The sequence below is a fragment of the Mesoplodon mirus genome (assembly GCF_964341445.2).
Source record: "Mesoplodon mirus genome assembly, chromosome: 7".
In the NCBI taxonomy this organism is placed as follows: Eukaryota; Metazoa; Chordata; class Mammalia; order Artiodactyla; family Ziphiidae; genus Mesoplodon; species Mesoplodon mirus.
In genome coordinates this window covers 28,199,091-28,211,194 of record NC_138983.1, presented here as the reverse complement: position 1 = coordinate 28,211,194, position 12,104 = coordinate 28,199,091, and the positions used below count along the sequence as shown (strand labels likewise).

Below are 12,104 nucleotides of genomic sequence, written 5' to 3'. Positions count from 1 at the left end.
TGGTAGACTTTGAAGCAAACCACCTAAAAACCAAGGAGTTGTCATCTCTCTTGTTAAAGAAATTTCAAGCATGCACAAAACCAGAGAGGAATGTATAAGAAGCCACCACGGACACAGCAGTTATCAACATTCTGCCATGCCTGTTTCATCCCTTCCCCCTCTCCCCATTTAAAAAATTTTTGCTCTGCTAGAATATTTTAAAACAAAGCTGAGATCTCTCTTAATTTTATCTGTTAATACTGCAATATACATCCAAGTGATCAGGACTTTTTTTAAACATAGCCATTAAACCATTATGACACCCAACAAAATTAACAAGACTTCCTTCATATCATCTGGTACCCAGACTATTTTAAATTTCTTCTGATTGTCTCAGAAATAACCTTTTTGACAGTGGTGGGCTTCAAGCTAGATCCAAACAAGGGCCAGCCATTGCACTGGGTTGATATATCTGATTAGGGTAAGAATTCAATTCGATTTCACTGTGTGAGTGGAAGCCACATCAGTTGGTTATATGATGGAAGTAGGGGAGGGAGGGAAGGCATGCATGTGGGGCGGTGCAGAAGACTGTGTTAATGAAAAGTACTGCAAATTTTTTAAAATGGGACTTTTTAGAATTCTTACTTGATTTTATGATGTTTTCAAATCACACAAATAAATTAGATGAGAGTCTAGCTCTCTCTTGACCTCAATGGCCCATTAAAACTATGAACCTGGGGCTTCCCTGGTGGTGCAGTAGTTGAGAATCTGCCTGCTAATGCAGGGGACACAGGTTCGAGCCCTGGTCTGGGAGGATCCCACATGCTGCGGGGCAACTAGGCCCGTGAGCCACAACTACTGAGCCTGCACGCCTGGAGCCTGTGCTCTGCAACAAGAGAGGCCGCGATAGTGAGAGGCCCGTCCACCGCGATGAAGAGTGGCCCCCGCTTACCACAACTAGAGAAAGCCCTCGCACAGAAACGAAGACCCAACACAGCAAAAATAAATAAATTAACTAATAAACTCCTACCCCCAACATCTTCTTTAAAAAAAAAAAAAAACCAACTATGAACCTAGTAGGCTAGATTTCACATTTCTTACCTGAAGCTGTAGTGGATGAGTTGTGTGTAGACTACTGAGCACTTACATTTGACTTCACTATCTTTCTCTTCCTTGAGTAGGTTAAAAATATTATTGGCCACATTAAATAGAAAATCCAAAGTCCTCAAATATACCCTTGCCTGGTCTGTGGGGACCATGCTGGATCTCTTAGGCTCCTATTCACCTTTTGATATATTAAGGCCCAAATATAATGGGTTTACCTGCTGTCTTCCTTGTGCCTCCAATGTTGATGACTATCATCTGCTTTTTTCTTCACCAAAACAACCTCCATGCCTGAACGCAGGTTGGGGCCTTGCACCCCCAAGACTAGCTGAGGAGAAGCATAGCATATAATTTGCCCATCCCTGTATTCAAACTGCTGGTGGCAAACCTTCTGCAGTTTACTCTGTTTTGGAGAATGGCTGAGATAAAGAAAATCCCATTAGTGGCAGAAAAATGTCCTGTGCACTGATGTGCTGGAGATAGCAAGTTCTGTTGGCAAGAGACCCGCCATGAACCAAATACACTTATAATGGGGAAGCATTATCATCAGGACAGCAGCAATGTTATTTGCTTTGCATTGTCAAGCTGATGTAAAAAGTAGAATTCTGAGTTTATTTTATATTAGAAATAAATATTTATCCAAGAGAACATGAGAAATTCACCAGCAAAGAAAAAATTCACTTGAGATAATTTAAAGGGAAAAAGAGGTAGGGGTAGGAACAGGGCAATGAATCAGAACAGAGAGAAATGAAGGAGTTCTGTTCAAATCATCATTTCTATCTTCTATCTACAGAATCCCTGGCAAACAGAATCCCATTCTCCAAGTTTTTGAATCTTCCCTAACAACTCATAGGATATCATAAACCAAAATAATGATACGCTAATAAGTTAATTCAAAGGAATCTCATACTTAAATATCTCTTACAGCATTAAGCAGACTTATTAAACCTTATTAAAAATCACAATGCATTGGCAATTAATTTGTAAATGTCTATTAAGTCCCTACTATGCGCATGGACTAATGCTAAGTGTTGAAGAGCCAAAACAGTTTAATTCATGTAAACTGCTATAACATTAAGTAAGTGTATAAAGATTATGGAATAATACCAAGTACTATAGATTCCTGTCATTTCATTGGACCTTGACCAGAGAAAAAATAAAGTTAAAAAGGAAGAAATTGCATTTTACTAATTTCTTAAAGACATCAAGGCATTTTACACGCTTATGCATAAGTTCATTTACACATTCATTCAACTAATATACAGGCTCTGTCCTAAGTTCTCAGGAGGCAAAGATGGATGAGCTTACCTTTTAATAGAAAAGACACCAGTGAACGAGAAATTACATTACACAGCTAAAGCGAGAAGGTACTTGCCACCAGTACTTGTAAATACTTCAGTCAAAAACACAAGGAACACAAAAATGTGTGTGTTGATGTAAAAAGCAACTAACAGTAATGTAAATCTTCAGTAATATTTTTGCCCTTAAGTGAGTGAATCTAAGACCAGGTAGAAATCTCTAACAGGAATCCCTTGCAACTTTTTACCTGTATTTCTTCTCTGGTTCCACATTTTCAAAGAGCTCTTCTTCCATTTTCTTTGGAAGCCTGTCATCTTCATCAAAGTTATGAGAAGTTTCCTGCCAGGCATACCTGAGAAGTGTGTGACAAGCCTTCATTCGGAGATGGGCCCTTGCATGTGAATCTCTATCACGGTTCAGAAGGAAACAGAAGTCTAAGAAATATGATTTATACTCACAGAATTTTCTCTGAGGTGTAGTCTGATAATACCCTGAATGATACTGGTGGATCTGGAAGTCATATTTCCATAATGGTGCCTAACACTGCAAATTCACATCCTACTAATACACAATTTAGATTTTTTAATATAAAGCTGCAAATGAATCCTCAATCATATAATAAACAGCATTCATCTTTGTTATATTTACTCAGGAAAAAAATGGGGTCATGTATTATATTTCAAAAATAAGATGAAGCTTACTCAGTAGTTTTGGAAATTCATAAAAAACGTGGAATGAGACTCTTGCCTACTCCATAAATGTGTCATAATTCTGCCTGGAACAGACAGCCTAGATTACTAGGTTTCATAAAATTTACTCATTAGACAATGTTAAGGAATCTTAATAACTTTTCCTTTCAATAGAAAAATCTAGAGAGACTCAAATAGCACCAGCACAAATGTGCCAGGTTTTGATAGAGAATAATATACAAAAACACTTAAATAGTCATAGTTTGAATAACTGAGTCAGCCTTGTGGCCTCTTATTAAGATGAAATCGTTGGGCTTCCCTGGTGGTGCAGTGGTTGAGAGTCCACATGCCGATGCAGGGGACACGGATTCGTGCCCTGGGTCCGAGAAGATCCCACATGCCGCGGAGTGGCTGGGCCCGTGAGCCATGGCCACTGAGCCTGCGCGTCCGGAGCCTGTGCTCCGCAATGGGAGAGGCCACAACAGTGAGAGCCCCGCGTACCACAAAACAAACAAACAAACAAACAAAAACAAAGATGAAATCGTGAACGGAAACATAACCACCATGCAGATCTGAATATATCAAATCCCCAGGCACTGTTTAGGGTACACTTGTTTCCGTGGGATCATGACACAATATCAGGACTGCTCTGCTGAAGGCAGGATAAATATACTTCAGCACTCTAAATGTGCATATGTGTAAATAAAGTTCTCTGGGGGAGGCTGTGGTCACCAAGGTGCTTGCGGTAATTTGATGTAACTGCAAGCAATATCGAATTACCCAAATCTCCAGGGACAATTCCTGCATTAGCAGAGCAGACCATACACTTGTCAAATGTAACAAAAGTATTACATGTGGATATGAAATTGGTGGGTAACAACAGCCTTATTCAGAGTTGCAGCACAAGCAGCTTCTGAAGACAAAAATTTCATTAACAGTTAAAGAAACAACAGTGCCATCTTGTGTTCAAAATAAAAAACACAGCTTTCCCACCAACTCCATTTCTTTGAGGGAAACAGACCAAAAAAAAGTCATTCTTAGACATAACAAGATTCTTCCTCCAAATCCAGATGGGATTTTCTAACTTGGGATATCTATATATTCCTCGGCTCCCAAGCAAATGAAGGACAGTCAAGTTAATTTTAGAACAGCCATTAAAAAATACATCTTGCTTTATTCATGTCCATTCATTCATTCATAAAACTAGTCATTATTTAATCATTCATTCCTTTAACTAATATTTCTTAAACATCTACTATATTGTAGGCACAGAGTTCTAAGTATTGGGGATATAGTGGTGAACAAAACAGTTAAGTTCTCAGGATTCATGGAGCTTACATTCTAGTGGGAAGAAGAGAGATAGTAGAGAAGTAAATGAATAAACAAACAATGAATATCACAAGTGGAATAAAACAGGAAATTGTGATGGAAACTGGGTGAGGTGGGGTAGGGTCTACTTTACCAATGGAGTCATAGAAGGATAGAGGTATTCTGAATTATTATTTAAACATTAAAATGGGCTGCCTTGTGAAATAGTGATCTCCCTGTTCCTAGGAGTATTCAAGAAGAGGCTGGATCAAAGGAGCTTGCCTAGAATGTGCAGGAGATTCCTGCATTATGTTTTTTTTTTAATTGAGGTATAATTGACATATAACACTATATTAGTTTTGGGTGTACAGCATAATGATTTGATATTTGTATATATTGCAAAATGATCCCCACAATATGTCTGGTTAACATCTATCCCCTCAGATAGTTCCAAAAATTTTTTTCTTGTAATGAAGACTTTTAAGATCTGCTCTCTTAGCAACTTTCAAATATGCAGTGCAGTATTATTAAGTATAGTCACCATGCTCCTGCATTATGTTTTGAGTGGACTCAAAGGCTTTTAGCTCAAGGATTTCAGGCCTTGATGAAATCTATGAATCAGAATAACAAGAATCTTTGCTCTCAAAGATGCTCTTTCTTTTTTTTTACTTTCTGTTTATTTATTTTTTTCCAAGTGTAGTATAATAACTCAGACGCTAGATACATTCTTTAGAAGAAGAACAAAAGGGAATGTTAGAAAAGTTTGTGGCCAGTTTTCTTAACAATTGAGGAAGATACAATATAGGTCAAATCACTCTCTCTGAAAAAGGCTTTCTGGTGCCTTTGTTAGTGTCAGGATGTAGGACCAGATGAACTACCCATCAAAATGAGGAAGTCTGATTCCTAACATAAAAGTTAATATTCTTGTAATTGAGGATAGAAACAGTTGTTTAAAACAGCTTGTATACCAATGATTAATGAAAATTAATTTGTATACAAATTAATTTTCAGTTATTGCAATGGTAATTGACTTGCTATTTTTGGTTTTATAATTTGGAAACTAATTCAACGATTCCTTCATTTATTCTGTAAAGGATGACAAAAGTCAGCTATCCTGGTCTTCACAGAACACATGTGATAGAGTTTTTGCCCACATGGAATTCCCAAATTGGTGGTGGTTGGTGGAGTAGAGGGGAGGGAACTGCTAAGTACATTGCTGGTACAGTCATTGTCATGATTGATTTCAATGATAAAGAATCCTTCCACAGACGAGGCCGGGCACGTCAGCTGGAGAGAAATGAATATGTGGTGAGAGGCCTGCAGCAGTGCATCAGTGGAGTAGGCCGCAGTCCAGAGACAGCTTGTAGCTGCCGAGCTGGAGCTTGGAATTCATGTGGCACAAAGAAAAAGTGTGGAGTGGAGGTGGGCATGGGGGTACAAATGAGGGTTAATGACAGGCCTGGACCAGGGTCAGGAGGGCTTGGGATCCCAGACTAAACATTGTCTTCTGTCTGCAATAGGTAGCCATTGAAGAACTGTATAAAGAGGATTGTATTTTAGAAAGATTGTCCATAGACGAAACTTCAAGCTGAATTGGAAGGAGGAGATTATGGAGATAGAAACCAATCAGAAAGCTATTTCAGCAATCCAGGATGATAACTTATATTAACATGCATTCAACTGGAACCTACATTAAGGAAGAAGCATAATTGTTCCTGAAGTCCATGTTTATGGAAACAAAAACATGATGAATTCCTCAAATAAATGTCTCCAGTTCTAAGATTCCAGTCTTTTAAAAATAGCAACATCATAACAAAATTACTGAAAGTAGATCGTTGTGGTGGTTGAACACTGAAGCTCCAGCTCTATCCTTTTGCCAGGAAACTAATTAAACACTAGCTCTTCAACTTCCATTAGTTTCATAAACTTGGCGTGGGTTCCCTGCATGGGCTCTGTGGTGTTACTGAGCTAATGAGCTGAGTTCAAATAGGAACCGGGTAACTTTTCTGGCCACACTGATTACTTACAGAATTTCACTGGAAGCATTTCCCAATGTTAAAGCATTTTTTTGCACTTGGTTTTCCTCTGGTTCTATAATTTGCTTCTCTTCTCCAAAAATTGGTTTCCGCACAGCAAGCTTGGCTCCCAACACAATGTCACTTTGGACTTCTAAAACAAGAGCTGAGGAGAAATGCACAAATTGCAAGGACATATTAGTTATGACCTCAGAGCACTAGGATTTTGAAAACACGTATTAAAATAAAAATGCAGAAAATTTCCAGCTATTTGGTCTAAGAGAACACATTCTAAGTATAATTGATAGTTGCTCTTTAAACTAACAAATTGGATTTCACTTAATTTAATTTTTGTAAATTCTTTCCTCTCAAGACATTCTTAGTCAAAAGTGCTAAAAAAATAGGTCTTTCCAAAAATAAGTTAGTTATAAATTCTAACTATTCAAATGGGTTCCATTATTTAGATGTATGCCTCTAGGTCATTCTCTGGGATCCAAACTCCTCAATGAAAGTTCCCAATGCCTTAAAAGACACATGCAAAGCTTAATGTACAGTGTTCAAGATATGCAATAAGATAATGTTTTAAATTATATTAATGATTTTTCTCTTCTATATATAGGACCTTTGTCCTGGTCCTGGGGTAGCCTTAAGGGAAGGTGGAAGACCATGAGGAATGAGAATTGTTACAAAAGGAAAGCAAAAGTACAAATACAGTTTTGACATTCAGGCACAAGACAATGGCCATGTAAGTCAGATGACACTGTCATGATTTAGGGTCTTTTCCAAAAGCCTTTAGCTCCCATTTAGCTTATCTCAGTGTTGACCTGGAGGAAACCTACCATTTCTGGGCCTGAGGGGATCTGTGGCAGAACACAAAGGAAGGTAGAAAACCAGCACTGGGTGTCGTGATTCTGCCTACAGGCTTTGCTGCAGGAATCTTAGCTAGACAAGGCAACACTGAGGACACTGCCTATGGTTCAGGACACGGTGATGAGTTACCTCTTGAGCTGTCCTCACCACTCCAATCTGTGGCATAGCCACATGAACCTGGATCTGGTTTCTGGGAAGTGCAGCCATGACCCAGGATTTACTAAGAGCCATGCAGGGGAGCTTTCCAGAAGTGGCTGCCAAGCAGGGGTCAAGAGGTTCTGTAGCAAGGATTTGTAGAGATGGCTACCCAACCACAACCAGGCTGCAGAGGGCCAGAGGGAGCAGAGGGGAGGCTGAGGCAGGCAGGAAGTACCAACCACCCAAAGCATTATCTGGGACAAAAGAATGGAACACTGTCACCCAGCCATGGACTTCAGCCAGCAGGGCCCAGAAAGCAAGAGGATCTGCACCCCAAGTTCTTTCCTTCCATCCTAGAGAAGAACTAAAGTGAGAGTCTGGAAACTGAGAAATCTGAAAGCCTTCCCGAAAGGGACTATTTAAATTAATGGATGGGACAAACTTAAACCTGACTGTACATTTAAAGTTTTCCTTGATGGGGGTACCTGGGGCTCACAAAGAAGGCCCAATTTGTTAAAGACAAAATAAAGAAAGTATGTTTTCTCTGCACATCTAAAGTACAGTGTGAATTAAAATATGCAACTCTGTTAAATATAAAAATTAGTCTAAAGCTAAACAGCAAGATGCAGGGGTGAAATATGACCTGTTTAAACAAAGTTGGATTTTTTTAAAAAAAGCAATATCATCAAGTTGGTTTTTTTTTTTTGGCTGTACATATATAAAGTAAATAATTCCAATGCTTACCCTCTATCTTACGTGTACTGCAGAAAGTTTGAATTTTAGAAATATCTGATGCTAAGTTCCTCAGGAAGATTTGCTTCTTCTGCTGAGCAATGGACAGATCAGGATTGATCCAATGTTCTCCACATGAAACATACACCTACCAAAGAAATGAGTCTCTAATCCCAGATACAATTGCTCACAGCAGCATTTTTATAGCCCAAACTGGAAACAATCAAAACACCCTACAATAGGTGAATGGTTAAACAAACTATGGCACCATACTCAGTGATAAAAAGGAATAATACTCAGTGATAAAAGGCACAAACTATTGATAAAAGCAACAAGTTTGATGGATCTACAGGGTTTTGTACTGAAAAAAGACTTCTGCATACTATCTTTGCAACTTCCTATGAATTTTTAATTATTTCAAAATAAAAAGTTGTAGAAAAAATGATTTTTTAAAGAAAGGAAGGAAGGAAGGAAAGTAGGGAGGGAGGGATGGGGGGAAGGTAAGTGGGTATAAATCAGGGGTTTAAATATGAAATAGCTAGTGGGAAGCAGCTGCATCACACAGGGAGATCAGCTCGGTGCTTTGTGACCAGCTAGAGGGGTGGGATAGGGAGGGTGGGAGGGAGACGCAAGAGGGAGGGGATATGGGGATATGTGTATACATATAGCTGATTCATTTTTTTATACAGCAGAAACTAACACAACATTGTAAAGCAATTATACTCCAATAAAGATGTTAAAAAAATAAAAAGTTAAACACTGAAAAAAATTGGGGGGTTGTAAACTATGGCTGAGGATCAAATCTCGCCAATTGTCAGTTCTTGTAAATAAAGTTTTATTGGAATACAGCTATGCCCACTCATTTGCATGTTATCTGTGAATGTTTTCATGCTACAGTGGCAGAGCTGATGTTTCAATAGATACCATATGGTCTGTAAATATTAACTATCTGACACTTTACAGAAAACTGTGACAACCACTGGTATAAATGAACTTGCAGTATATGCACAAAAATGTTAATGTGGATATTTCTAGATGCTGAAATTATGGATGATACTTTTTCATCTTGATTTTGCTTATATGTACTTCCTAAATGTCCTTAAATAAATACATATTTCTTTGAAGTGAGGAAAAAGTAGAGTAATATATTGAGAAAGACTCGGTAAAAAGAAAAAGAAACTCAGTGTTGCCTTTTTTTAAGGCCACTCACTGACCATTACATACATACTTTGTATGTGGACCTAGGGAAAACTTTCTCAAAAATATCTTCTTTCTGATCAAGATGGTTCTTTTTCTCTCATGGATATACTTAATCATGTAACTGTTCATGTTTCAACCCTCATGTTGGTGGCTCAGAACAGTTGACAGATTCATTTCTAGCAAATATGTAGGTCCTTATAACAATCACTCCTGGGTCCATCTCATCCTCCTTTCACACATATTCCCTTAGCCCTGGTGACTTCATCGACTTATCTTTAAGTTAAATTTACCTTTTTGTGTCGTATGTTTTAATGCATCTACCTTAAATTCTTTCTAAAATAACACAGTGAATAAGCACAGCAGGAAAAACAAAAATATTAAAATCAAACAAACAGAAAGCTTGGCAGTGATAGAATTAGAATTTAAAACACCGTCTAGGGCTTCCCTGGTGGCGCAGTGGTTAAGAATCCACCTGCCAATGCAGGGGACACAGGTTCAAGCCCTGGTCCGGGAAGATTCCACATGCCACAGAGCAACTAAGTCCGTGGGTCACAACTACTGAGCCTGTGCTCTAGAGCCCACAAGCCACAACTACTGAGCCCGTGAGCCACAACTACTGAAGCCCGCGCGCCTGGAGCCCATGCTTTGCAACAAGAGAAGCCACTGCAATAAGAAGCCCGCCCACCGCAATGAAGAGTAGCCCCCACTCACCACAACTAGAGAAACCCCAAGTGCAGCAACAAAGACCCAACGCAGCCAAAAATAAAAATAAATAAATTAAAAACAACAACAACAACACCGTCTACCAGACTCCAAGAACAGAGGGTCTCCACTCTGCCATGATGCCTCTGCTATTAGTCACTGGTACTTGGGTTTAAGGCTCTTTCAATGGGTCTTTACATTCAGAGTCTGAGTCAAGTTCTGATAATTTGGTACAAGCTTGGTTCTCTGTTTAGAGAATTTCAGGCATCAATCAAGGCAGGTTTTCTTCTCAAGCTGATACCGTAAATTCCATAAGTCGGGGGAAAGGCTGGGCAGCTAAAGTCCTTCCACTTCTCAGCCTTCTCCAACCTCCCAAATAGAGTGTGTGAAAAACTAGATATGATTATTTTTTTCTGAAAAGGTAAAATAATCATTTAGTAAGAAATCATTAAATAACTACATTTTGAAGGCCTCGAAAAGAATACAGAATCTACCCCCTTAAAAGAGTAGGACAGGGGCTTCCCTGGTGGCGCAGTGGTTGGGAGTCCGCCTGCCAATGCAGGGGACACGGGTTTGTGCCCCGGTCTGGGAGGATCCCACATACCACGGAGCGGCTGGGCCCGTGAGCCATGGCCGCTGAGCCTGCACGTCTGGAGCCTGTGCTCGGCAGAGGGAGAGGCCGCGACAGTGAGAGGTCCAAGTACCGCAAAAAAAAAAAAAAAAAAAAAAAGAGTAGGGCAGAAACCACAAGTGGTTAATAATGTGGTCCTCTCCAGTTTCTGCCCTCATTTATAAAAGGGGTTGTGATGAGCATTAAATGAGTTCTATTACATACAGCCCTGAAAATCATGCCTGACACATAGTAAGCGCTCAACAGTTAGCTATTCTTATTACTTTCTGATGGTTGCTGAATTAGGATAATTCTGAGAAAAAATAACAGGAAAAAAATGGTGCTTGAAGTCTGATATTTAAAAACACTTTCCTTTTAATAGTACCAATATATTAATATTTCCAGTTTCACACTCACGTCTTTACCAGTTCATCTCTTTGAAGGTCTTTTAGGGCAAAGATTTCCTTCCCCTTTTCACTGAACAATCTCCGAGCTGCAGAAGGTAAATGTAAAATTTCAGTGCACCTGTAATAAGAGACACAAAAATTGACCTTGCACATGCAAAGTTTCCAGCAGAGAAGAGAGGAAATAAAAGAAATCACGGGCCTGGATCATTAAGAACAACTAGCTCAGCAGGACTGTGGGATAGTCAAGAGCTCGGCTCTGGAAACCGGCAGCCCCCTTTTGAGTCTCATTCTCCCTCTCCAAGTTGTAAGACTGGGCAAATTATTTAAGCTCTCTAAGCCTAAATTTCTTACCTTTCAAGGTTGCTGTGAAGATTAAGGTTTGATTATGAAATGTGCTTAGCACAGTACCAAGCATGATCAACAAATCAAAAAAACAAAAAAACCCACATCATTATTTATTCTTCACTCCTCAGTATGCCCCTACACTTTCCTATTTGTGTGCCTTTTCTCTTGTTCTCCCTTCTACATGAAACACCTTCCTCAGCTTTTGCTGTTGAAGTTCTACTCTCTCCAATGTTACATCCATCACCCAGCAGTTTCTCATCTCTCTCCACCAGAAGTGATCCCTATATAGAGCTCTTTAACTCCCTTTCAAATCGGAAATTTTTGCCAAGTTAAACATTAAACAGTGATTTTTTTCCCCCAAACAAGCTCTGGGCCAGCCCTGTGGATGGATATTGAGATGAATGATACAGTTTCCTTGTTTCCTGAAGGGCTCCTTCTCTAGTAGCAGGGCGAGACCAGTCAGCAACTGAAGTGTGATATGAACTAGTGGGTGCTGTCATAGGCACCTGGCTAGGGACATGAGGACACAGAGGAAAAACAATGAATTCTTCCAGGGAAGACTCAGGTAAGGAAGTAACATTTGGGGTGGGCCTTGATGAATAAACAGGAGTTCACCAAGTAGGGTCAGGACTTAAGAGAAGTTTTATATGGCTGGAGCTGAGTTTGTGGACAAGAGGTAGAGCCAGATGAAGCTGGTAAAGAAGAT

At 39.4% G+C, this 12,104-nt stretch overlaps 1 protein-coding gene across 1 annotated transcript in view; it reads right to left on the bottom strand.

Moving 5' to 3' along the window:
- The window catches only part of DCDC1 (doublecortin domain containing 1), a gene marked incomplete at its 3' end in the record, with an annotated part of 460,818 nt that overhangs the window by 47,548 nt on the left and 401,166 nt on the right, over positions 1-12,104 (bottom strand). Inside the window, 5 exon segments of the mRNA XM_082627300.1 lie at positions 1,302-1,502; positions 2,630-2,788; positions 6,407-6,560; positions 8,147-8,282; positions 11,072-11,171. Of these exon segments, the coding sequence (XP_082483426.1) occupies positions 1,302-1,502; positions 2,630-2,788; positions 6,407-6,560; positions 8,147-8,282; positions 11,072-11,171 (750 nt within the window).